This window comes from Hyla sarda, chromosome 4, assembly GCF_029499605.1.
Source record: "Hyla sarda isolate aHylSar1 chromosome 4, aHylSar1.hap1, whole genome shotgun sequence".
NCBI lineage: Eukaryota > Metazoa > Chordata > Amphibia > Anura > Hylidae > Hyla > Hyla sarda.
In genome coordinates this window covers 143,791,229-143,803,410 of record NC_079192.1, presented here as the reverse complement: position 1 = coordinate 143,803,410, position 12,182 = coordinate 143,791,229, and the positions used below count along the sequence as shown (strand labels likewise).

At 48.9% G+C, this 12,182-nt stretch overlaps 1 protein-coding gene across 1 annotated transcript in view; it reads right to left on the bottom strand.

The window, feature by feature from the left end:
• LEO1 (LEO1 homolog, Paf1/RNA polymerase II complex component) overlaps positions 1-12,182 on the bottom strand; it is a 29,775-nt gene that overhangs the window by 10,008 nt on the left and 7,585 nt on the right. Inside the window, exon 6 of the mRNA XM_056572313.1 lies at positions 1,688-1,772. Within this exon, the coding sequence (XP_056428288.1) occupies positions 1,688-1,772 (85 nt within the window). The remainder of the gene's footprint in view (positions 1-1,687; positions 1,773-12,182) is intronic.

Below are 12,182 nucleotides of genomic sequence, written 5' to 3'. Positions count from 1 at the left end.
CCATAAAAATGCTTCCTTACAATGATGGTGGAGAAACTGAGAAAATGCAGAAGGTAGAGAGATTAATAAGGTTCTCAGGGCCTTATGGTTTGTCAACTGGGATATACCCCTCAAGTCTCAAAAGCATTTTGTCCCAAATTTGGGGAAAATAATGGTGTATACTAGGGATCGACCGATTATCGGTATGGCCAATATTATCGGCCGATAATCACGATTTTGGGCATTATCAGTATCTGCAATTACATTGCCGATAATGCCCCCCCCCCCTTAACCGCCCCGCAACCGCCCCCCCCCGACCTGCTGCACCGCGACCGCCCCCCCCCCCGACCCACCGCATCGCACCCCCCACCGTAGTGCTGGGCGGTATATCGGTATGGATTTTTGCCCATACCGCTATACCGGTCGGGCCCCTCCCCCACCCTCCGAGTCAATAAAAAATAAATAAATAAACTTACCCGTAATGGGGGTGGTCCGGGCCATCCATCCTTCCTTCCTGTAGTGTACGGCGGCATTCCGGGTGGAGGGTGCACCGGTACGGGCTGTCCTTCTCTGGGGGTCGTCTTCTCCACTCCGGGCAGGCTCCGGCCTAGTACGCCGCATAGACGACGTGACATCAGGTGCGTCGCTGCGCATTGGCGTCACTGCGGCGGCGTCTATGCAGCGTACTAGGCCGTAGCCTGCCTGGAGTGGAGAAGAGGACCCCGGAGAAGAAGGACAGCACGGACCGGTTCATCTTCCACCCGGAATGCCGCCGGACACAACAGGAAGGAAGGATGGATGGCCCGGACCACCCTGACAGGTAGGGGAGAGAAGCGGGTGGTGGCGGCGGCGGCCTATGGCACCACAAAAGCCACCTGCAGCGGTGTCGAGGGGGGATAAATAGCCGATAACTTATACCGGAATATCGGTATAAGTTATCGGCTATCGCCCTTAACCTCCACCGATTATCGGTATCGGCCCGAAAAAAAAACGATATCGGTCGATCCCTAGTGTATACTAAAAGACAAAAGAAAATTAAGCAATAGTCTGAAATATTACACCCATCAGACCTGGAAAGTGATTATTCAATTCCCCATCCCATTAACAGAATCATACATAATCACTAACATAAAACGTGCACTCACCAGCAACACCCGTGGCTTTAACCAACACCATGCTCATGCCTACATAGTTTCTGTGCAGATGCAGACTACTCACCAGAAACCTATCCTTTATATTCTTACTTGTTCTATCATCAATTAGTAATATTTGGGATGAAACAAAAAGCTATGGCTGGCAGCAGCGCTAATTGGGGTTTTGTTGATTAGTCAGTAAACAGGTCTATATGTGTGCCCATAGACATGGATACTAAAGCACTAGTAGTATCCAGGTGTATGGGCGTGCACAGATATCACCTGTGCTCTCATACACACATATAGACCCGTTTACTGACTAATCAACAAGACCCCAATTAGCGCTGCTGCCAGCCATAGCTTTGTGTTTTATCCCACTATTAATGGTCATACAGGGACCCATTAGACTGGTATAGCTGCTGTGGGGCACATGATTACTTTTATTTTTCCATAGTGCCAAGGTGTTAAGTGTTTTTTCAATTATTCATATTTACTTGTGTTTCATTTTACCTTTGGAATAAACATCAAACTTAAATAAAATCCAAATGAATTATAAAAAAATAAAAAATAAATACCTTTAGTTTTAGCCTAGTTCTTCCTTCTTCATCCAACATTTCTTCATCTTCAAATTCATCCTCATAATATTGTGGATCAAAGGGTCTAAAGACAAATAACTACACTATTAGTCATGGTATAATATGTATCTGCACTATCAAGGGGGGGGGGGTTAATAGGAATGTGCCATTAGAAGATTGTCTAATGCTTAAAGGGGTACTCCGGTGGAAAACTTTTAATCAACTGGTGGCAGAAAGTTAAACAGATCTGCAAATTACTTCTTTATCCTTCCAGTACGTATTAGCTGTTATATACAACAGACAAAGTTCTTTTCATTTTGGATTTCTTTTTTTTTTCTGTCCACGGTGCTCTCTGCTGACACCTCTGTCCATATCAGGAACTGTCCTAATATGGACAGAGGTGCCAGCAGAGAGCACTGGACAGATTAAAAAAAAAAGAAATCCAAAAAGAAAGGAACTTTCTCTGTAATATACAGCCGCTAATAAGTACTGGAAGGATAAAGATTTTTCTTAATAGAAGTAATTTACAAATCTGTTTAACTTTCTGGCACCAGTTGATTAAAAAGAGTATATTCACATGTACAGTATACTGCAGAGATTTGAAGCGCAAGATTTTATGCATCAGATTTCAATGTAAACTAAAATGACTGAACACAGCATAAAATCATGTGCATCAAATCCTGGCCATCAAATATGCGCAGGATCCTGTACATGTGAATAGACCCTAAATAAAGCTAAGTTAAATATATTTAAACATTTGAGGTTTTTTTCTAATCTATATTTTAAAAATCCCGAAATCTTTGTTTTATTATGACCACAAAGCCTTAAAGGGGTACTACCGTGCTGACAACTTATCCCCTAAAGGATAGGGGATAAGTTGCCTGATCGCGCGGGGTCCCGCCGATGGCGACCCCCGCGATCTCGCACGCAGCACCCCGCTCTCATCAGGCCCCAGAGCGAACATAGCTTCGGGTCTGATGACTGCCGATCACGGGGACGGAGTATCGTGACGTCACGCTCCGCCCCCCAATGCAAGTCTGTGGCAGGGGGCAAGACAGCTGTCTCACCCCCTGCCATAGAGCGTCCAGCAACAAAGCAGGTAAATTTTTAGTGGCTCGACTGAATATACTAAATCTAGGATCCCACACCTCTTACACCCTCATACTAACACCAAAGTATACACACCCTCTGAAATTGCCCACGGGTTCCGCAATTATTACACAGGCCTCTATAATTTGAGAGACTATCCCGACTCCCCCTAATATACTAGATATGATCGACAACTTCTTGTCTTCCATACTTCTCGCCCCCCCCCCCCCCCCCCCCCAACAGGTCTCCACTGTTAATAATCCCATCACGCCACAGGAGATTGCTCAAGTTATTAAACAACTCCCTACAGATAAGGCCCCAGGTCCAGACGGCTTTGCTAACCACTACTATAAAAACTTTCACACCACCTTACCAACGCACCTTTGTAGGTTTTTTCAACATGTCCTTGAATCAGGCACCTTCCCCAGCAAAAATATGCAGGCTCTCATTGTGACCATACCCAAACCTGTTAAACCCCCCGACCATCCCCAAAACTTCCGCCCAATTTCCCTTCTAAATATCGACATAAAAATATTTGGAAAATTATCGCCAATAGACTATCCCCTTTATTACCCTCTCTTGTAGCCGCAGACCAAGCAGGCTGTCCCACGCAGACAAGCCTACTACAACACTAGGCGTGCGCTAGGCATTGTACACTTAGCAGTGGCCCGCAAGCTGCCAGTCCTAGCCCTGGCTCTGGACACCGAGAAGGCGTTCGAACGCCTCAGGTGGGAGTTCGCCTTCTCGGTACTAAATAAATTGGGGTTTGGTGGCCCTATACTTACTGCTATAACAGCCCTGTACAACAATCCCTTAGCCAAAGCCTGTCAATGGTGCCCTTTCCCCGGAATACACCCTCACGAACGGTACTCGTCAGGGGTGTCCCCTGCCTCCCTTAATATTCATTTTAGCCATGGAACCCCTAGCCCAAGCAATTAGAGAAGACCCTCAGATAACGGATGGAAATCGGAGGATGCTCCCATAAAATATCCCTCTATGCAGATGATGCGCTCCTCACCTGCCCTGAATGTTCCCTGCCAGCAGTCATGTCCCTAATCGATAAATTCGGCACTCTCTCTTATTACCACCTCAATTCGTCCAAAACCCAGGTCCTTCCCATAAATCTCCCCACCCAGTTATTGAAGAATTTTAAGGACACACTGGCTTTTGACTGGCAAACATTGGGCATTAAATACTTAGGTATCACCCTTGCCCGGTCCCCCGCAGACCTATACAGATTGAATTACCTTCCCCTCTTTTCCACAATCCAAACAGAAATTACTCGACTTACCCAACATGACATCTCCTGGACAGGCCGCATAGCGACTTTTAAAATGCTACTCCTACCAAAATTCCTGTACCTGTTTTGTTCACTGCCAATTCACCTACCCTCAGAATTTTTCCAACAAGCACACTCAATGCTCACAACATTCATATGGGCTCAGGGGAAACCTCGCATAGCACGCTCCATCTTGTCGAGAGAAGGTCGCCTAGATGGACTAGCCTTACCGGACCTGCTCTACTACTACTTGTCCACCCCATCAGGATGGTTAGTCCTCGATGAATCCACTCCATGGGGTCACCTGGAGCGTCACATGACAACCCTTTTCCTTACCAGATCTGCTCCTCACTCCATTCTGGCACGTGCAAACACCCACTGATCTGGGCCCTGTGGTGTCAGCCTCGTTAGCTGCCTGGGTCGACTTTCACAAACTGGCACAATCCAATATTTCCTGCCTGAAACAAGCTTTGTCCTTCACCTTCATACGTGCTTTACTTCCTGACACAGATTTCAGACACTGGACAGACAGAGGGATAACTACAGTGGGCGACTTGATGGACGGCAATACACTCCAATCATTTTCCCAATTGCGTGAATTATACGAGCTCCCTAACTCCGATTTTTTTTAAATATCTCCAACTTTGGCACTTAGTAAACTCTATGACACCATCACCCCTATGCAGAGACCCGGTCACCTTCATTCATGTATCTAGGGGTAGAAGGGGCTTGAAAACACTATATAATGTTCTAATGCACACTGCTTATTTCCACAAGTTCCATACACTGAGAAGCTGGGAATCAGATTTAAACCTTACCTTTATGGATGAGGAGTGGATGTCCGCATTCCAGACATCTCAGAAATATTTGAAATTTACTACCCACATAGATTATGTGGTGACAGAGGTACTCTATTCCACATTCTATGGTCTTGCCCACTAACACAGGATTATTGGAGAGATTGTAGGACCCTAGCCCAAGAAATTATACCCGACTACAATGACTGGTCTCCGCAACAGGTATTGCTACTGTTGGGCATAGACCAATATCATCAGGATTTTAGGGGTCGTGTGTATAATGTGTGCCACTGCTAAGACACTTTTAACCAGAGTGTGGAAGTCAGCTAAGATTCCATCCATACAGGATGTCATAGCATACCTCAATCTCACATGCTCATATGAAAAAAAATCATTTCACTAGGTAACTCTACTTACCTTAAGTTTGAGAAAACTTGGTCCCAGTGGATGTCTTCTAAAGACACTCACATTCCTTGACCCTTATATCTACTCCCCCTCCCTTCACTTCTTCCCCTAGTCACCTCTTTCCTTGCACCTCATTTCCCCCCCTCTCCCTTTACTTCCTCGCTACCCCTTGCTTCTCATTCATTCACTCTTCCCTGATCTGAGAATGTTGCCGAAACATCGAAACCCCACTGAATTTTACAAAACGTTAATTTATTACTATCATATCCATTGGTGTTGTATCTATTTCTTGCTGTATGCTTGTATTAAGTAAACTTACCTTACACAGCTTGCGGACTTTACAGATGTTATTATCATTGTTTTTATCTGACGGAATACACTTGTTTGCTTTTTGTTAATGGTGGTTCACCACTTTCTACTGTTTACTCCGGGTATGCCCGGATTGTTTGTATTGTTTAAACGCAAAAATGATTCTTGGGGGAAAAAAAAAAAAAAAATGACTGACATCGGAACTATATCAAATGTCGGTTACTGATACTGACCAAGTATGGAGAAGACTCTACTCCATACATTTTTATACCCATAATGTGCATGCACGTCACGGGTCATTAACAGGTTAAAGGGAAAATGAGTTCTATATATTTTTACCAATTAAAAGAAGATACTGATACATTGTTAAAAAGGTGTATTCCAAGAAAAAACGTTCTGCCTACAGAAAGTCAAACAGATTTGTAAATTACTTCTATTAAAAAAATCTTAATCCTTCCAATAATCAGCTGCTGAAGTTGAGTTGTTCTTTTCTGTCTGTCAACAGTGCTCTCTGCTGACATCTCTGCTTGTCTCGGGAACTGCGCAGAGTAGAAGAGGTTTGCTATGGGGATTTGCTTCTACTCTGGACAGTTCCCGAGACAGGTGTCATCACAGAGCACTTAGACAGAAAAGAACAACTCAACTTCAGCAGCTCATAAGTACTGAAATGATTAAGATTTTTTAATAGAAGTAATTTACAAAACTGTAACATTCTGGAGCCAGTTGATATATAAACAAAAAAGGAGATTTTTTTAGACTTACCGTAAAATCTCTTTCTCGAAGGATCCGTTGGGGGACACAGACTCTGGGTATATGCTGCTGTCTCTAGGAGGCTTGACACTATGGTAACCAAAAAGTCGGCCTCCAGGCCACTGAGCAATTCAGTTTAGTCTCAGAGCAATAGGAGGAGACCGACAGGTCCAAGAAAAAAAAAAAATGAATTGTCCGAGAACCAGAAGAAAAAAATAACTGAACACTCCCTCGGACAGATTACAGAAAAGGAACCCCAGAAAAGGGCGGGAGCTGTGTCCCCCAATGGATTACGGTAAATCTAAAAAAATCTCCTTTTCTCTATCGGCTCCATTGGGGGGGGGGGGGGGGACACAGACTCTGGGACGTACCAAAGCCGTCCCTTGGGTGGGCAGGGAAAACCGGTCAGGCAGTCAGCTGTACCACCGCCGCCTACAACACTTTACGGCCCAGAATAGCATCAGCCGATGCGAAGGTGTGAACCTGGTAGAATCTCGAAAAGTGTGCAAAGATGACCAGGTGGCCGCTTTACAGATCTGCAAGGCCGAGGCCTTGTTTCAGAGAGCCCAGGATGCTCCCACAGAGCGGGTGGAATGAGCCAAAACGCTGAAGGGTGGGATCTTCCCCTTGCAGCGGTAAGCTTCCGAAATAGCACATCGTATCCACCTAGAAATGGTGGCCTTGGAAGCAGACTGTCCCTTCCGACAACCTTCCGTAAGGACGAAAAAAAGAATCTCACTGACAAAAGGAAGAGGTGACAGAAAGATAAGTCCGAACAGCATGTACCACATCCAATTTGTGGAGCAGGCTCTCCCTGGGATGAGAAGGAACGGGACAAAAGGACGGAAGGACGATGTCCTCGTTAAGATGAAAGGCCAAAAACACCTTGGGTAAGAAGGACGGATCTGGCCAGAAAACAACCTTGCCCTGATGAATTATCAAGATAGGAGGATGGCAGGAAAGAGCTGCCAGTTCAGATACTCTCCTAATGGAAGTAATCGCTATAAGAAAAGCAACTTTCCAGGATAGTAGGCGAAGGGGAACCTCCCTAAGAGGCTCAAAGGGTGCGTCCTGAAGAGCGCCTAGAACTAAGTTCAAGTCCCAAGGGGGAGAAGGGGACCGGTAAAGGGGGGGGCAGCATGTGCCACACCCTGAAGGAAGGTCCGGACATGCGAATTGGAAGCCAGAGGACACTGAAAGAGAATGGAAAGGGCGGAAACCTGACCCTTAATGGAACTGAGAGCCAGCCCTTGTTCCAAACCAGACTACAGAAGGGAGAGAAGACTGGGAACGGAAAAGGTAACTGGAGAAAAGGTCTGAGCTTCGCACCAACGAAAGTAAGCCCGCCAGGTACGGTGATACATTTTTGCAGAGGAGGGCTTGCAAGCCCTGACCATGGTGCGAATTTCCTGGGAAGAGAATCCGCGGGCCCTTAGAACCACGGTCTCAACCACAACGCCGTCAAATGCAGCGACTGTAAATTGGGGTGGCAAAGGGGACCCTGTGACAGTAGGTCTGGACAAAGTGGAAGACGGAATGGAACGTCGTTCAGAAGCCAGACCACGTCGGTGTACCATGCCCTTCAAGGCCAGTCTGAAGCCACCAGAATGCCGGGGACTCCTTCCGCCTTGAGCTTCCTCAGAACCCTGGGAAGGAGGAGGAGAGGAGGGAACAGGTAGGGCAGTACGAAGCCCGACCACGGAATTACTAGGGTATCCACGGCTAGAGCCAGGGGATCCCTGAACTTTGACACAAACGTCGGAATCTTTCGGTTGTGTCGAGATGCGAAGAGGTCCACGTCTGGGGACCCCCAGAGGTCGCAGATCTGCGCGAGCACCTCCGGAAGAAGAGACCACTCTCCGGGGTCGGCTGAGGACCGGACTGAGGAAATCCGCTTCCCAGTTGAGCACTCCCAGAATGTGTATCGCCGAAATGGCTGGAACTACTTGTTCCGCCCAGAGAAGGATCTTTGACACCTCTGATATGGCAGCTGAGCTGCGAGTGCCGCCCTGCCGATTGATGTACGCCACAGCCGTGGCATTGTCCGACTGGACACGGACAGGGTAGCCCTGAAGCAGGCACTCCCAATGCTTCAGACAAAGCATTCCAGGAAGTTTATGGAAGGAAGGGCTTCTTGGGGAGGCCAGAGGCCTTGAATCGTCTGATCCCTGAAAACACCCCCCCCAGCCCGACAGGCTGGCGTCCGTCGTGACCACCTGCCAGTGGAGGGGGAGGAATGAACGCCCCTGAAGAAGGGGGGGGAGCGGAGCCACCAGCGCAGAGACCGACGGGTCCGGAGAGGGAGAGCAATCTTGCGATCGAGAGAGAGAGGGGACCTGTCCCATCATGCAAGAATCGCCAGCTGAAGAAAAGTAATGAAACTGGGCAAAGGGTACGGCCTCCATGGCTGCCACCATCCAACCCAATATACAAACAAGGAGAGCGCTCCTAGTGTGATAACGTAATGTAAAAAGAAGATGAACAAACAAGTGGAATTGCTCACCAAGTATAGTTGTACTGCGACCAAGTACAACTATGGTAAAAGCGTGAGGTGACCCTACAACGGGCGAAGAACGGCAGCTGCTCCTGGATACACAGGCGAAGCACTCAGACGGATCCCTCCAAGGAACAGCCCAGGATAAAGGCAGCGCACAGGACTTCAAAGGTAAAATGGTTTATTTACCCGGCATGCAACGCGTTTCGCAGGATAACCAGCTTCATCAGGCAACTGATGAAGCTGGTTATCCAGCGAAAGGCGTTGCATGCCGGGTAAATAAACCATTTTACCATTGTAGTCCAGTGCGCTGCCTTTATCCTGGGCTGTTCCTTGGAGGGATCCGTCTGAGTGCTTCACCATCCGACCCAAGACTTTCATGCAAGTACGGATGGTGACCGGGGATGGTATCCGGAGGGAGCGGACTCCCGACAAGAGGGCCAGACGTTTGTCCGGCAGAAGGCAAATCTGAGCTGAGGCAGAGTCGAACTGAAGCCCCAAGAAGACCAGAGACTGGGTGGGGGAGAGAACTTGTCTCAGTTGACCATACCCCCGAAGCAACATAAGGTCTGAAGAGTGAGGCTCACATTCTCTAGAGCCTGGGCTCTGGTGGGGGCTTTGATGAGGAGGTCGTCCAAGTAGGGTATCACTGAGACCCCTCTTGACCGTAACAGAGCTACCACAGGCGCCAGAACCTTGGTAAAGACTCGTGGCGCTGTGGCCAGACCGAAGGGGAGAGCCACAAATTGATAATGACCTTCCTGAACCGCAAAGCGGAGGTACCGCTGGTGTCCGTGAAAAATTGGAACGTGGAGGTAGGCATCCTTGATGTCCACCGAGGAAAGAAACTCCCCTTGATCCATAGATGCCACCACCGAATGGAGAGATTCCATTCGGAAATGGCGGATAAGAAGATGTTGGTTGAGACGTTTGAGATCCAGGATTGGCCGCACAGAACAGTTTTTCTTGGGAACCGCGAAAAGATTGGCATAAAAACGCCAAAAGCGTTCCCTTGAAGGAACTGTGACAATGACACCCTGGACGAGAAGGGACTGAAGAGCCTCCCGAAATCCCCTCGCAAGCGAGGGAGATCGGGGAGCACGGGACTGGAAAAAAATGATCCCTCGGAAGGGAGGCAAATTCTATCCAGTATCCGTTGGATACCACGTCCCTGACCCAGGAGTCCTGAATATGCGTGGTCCAAATGTCTCGAAAAAGCAAGAGGCGACCTCCCACCCGAGAAAGAGCTGCGGGTGGGGGCGTCCCTTCATGCAGAAGTGGGTTTGCGGTTGCCCGATTTGGCCGCAAAACGGTTGGTGTCCGACTTCCACGAGGGACGCGCCTTGAAAAAGGGGACCTTCTTGTCCCGAGGAGACGCCTGGCTGGACCCTTTAGAAGGGCCAGACGTCCGAAAGAAAGAAGAAGACTTCCTGCGGAAAGAAGTGCTAGACTTGTCTTGAGGTAATAAAGAGCTCTTGCCCCCTGTCGCCTCAGAGATAATCTCATCCAGGCGCTTGCCAAAAAGTCGGAAACCAGTAAAAGGAACCTCGGTGAGAGACTTCTTAGATGCAGCATCCGCGTTCCAAGTTTTAAGCCAAATGGAATGGCGGAGGGCCACTAGATTGCCAGTGGCAAAGGCAGAGCAGTGAGCTGAGTGCAAGGAAGCAGAACAAAGGAAATCTCCAGCTTTGGAACATTGGAGGGCTAGAGCAGACAGTTCTTCAGGAGGAGAACCTGAAAGAATGCCCTGACGGAGTTGGGAATGCCAAACCGAGAGGGCCTTAGACACCCAGGTGGAGGCGAAGGCATACTTCGCTAACGACTCAACCTTTATGTCTTCAGGATCCTTGAAGGCAGCTGCATCCGCCAGCGGCAAAGTAGTAGCTTTAGAGAGGTGGGAAAACTGAGGATCCACCGACTGAGAGGAAGTAATTTTGGAGACAAGGTCCTTGGAGAAAGGATATCGCGCTTGGACTTTCTTCAGTCCCTGAAACTTCTTCTCAGGGTGCTTCCAGGCAGATTCTAGAATGGCCTCAAATTCAGCATGAGAGCTGAACACTTTGGGTGCCAATCGGGCATGATGAAAGGATACTTCTGGAGCTGTGTCCTCTAGGTTAAAGGTGTCTCTTATGGCCATAACCAATGAGTTCACTGTGTCCACTGAGCCAGATCTTCAGGAGTGTGTGAACAAGTGGAGGCGTCCCTGGAAGAGGGAGACTGCAACCTCATACGTGGTTCAGGAGAGCCAGAGCGGTGACCACGGGAACGTCCTCTGGAAGAGTGACGCGTGTGGCCTGAAGAAGCAGTCGGGCGAGAACTGTGAGAGGAACGCCTGTGTCTACCAGGAGACTCCGGGGATGAGTCAGAGGAGACACCCCTATTATGCTTATGCGAAGCGTAGGGAGAAGGGGAACGGGACCTTCTAGAGGGCCGGCGAAGGGTAGACCTCTCCAAGGCAGTCACCACAGAACGGGAGACCTGTGCCAAGTCGGATATAGACTGGGAGAGGGAGGAAACGCAGGCTGGAAGGGCGGCCAAACCCACCGGGTCTGAAGGGGCACCTGGGTTAGAAATAGCAGGGGGGTCTGGGGGAGCAGTGGAGCAGGCAGAACAAGTGGGTTCAGCAGAACAGTTTTTACAAGCGTAATGGGTAACTAATATTCCCGATATCTGCTTAGAGGGAGAAACAGTTCTGGGCACGGACATGACAAAAAAAATGAACAGTCTCACCCAAGTCTGTGTCCCAAGGCAGCTGCTGTGAGAAGAACTCCGCACCATGCTGAGGGGAGAGAGAAAAGACGCCGGCCAGTAGGAGGAAGAGGCTGGGTCAGGGCAAGGAGCTTTGTGATTGGCCCCTGCATGGCCCCAACGCGCGCACAGCGCTGATTGGTGGCCATTTTGCGCTACTGAGGTGCTTATGCGGCCAGGTGGGCGGAGCTAACGTCCGCCGAGCCGCCGAAGGATACAGCGGGATTCCTCAGTAATGGTACCCGCTCTGATTCCCGAGCACACACGCCGCCTGCAGTGAGCTCTGTGCGCCCGGGGACAGAGCGGGCGAAGTACCGTCGGCAGCCGCGGCTGCCAAAAGCGAAAGTAAAAAGCGCACCCACCCGCAGGGAGAAGCCTGCGGCGCGTCTACAATAAAACACACGCCTCAATAAAGTGCCCCCTTACTGTGTACTGTGTAGCCACTGCTCCCCCAATAATAAAAAACAATCCCCCTGCAGGGAACAATAAGATAACTCAAGGCCAGCCCCAGCTTCTGCAGGATAGGGCCAAAAACAGGGGTCTCCAGCTGTTTCAAGACCTAGGGAAATAAAAAATACTCACCTCATGCTGAAGAACTTGCCTAAAGAAGTCTTCAGACTGTAG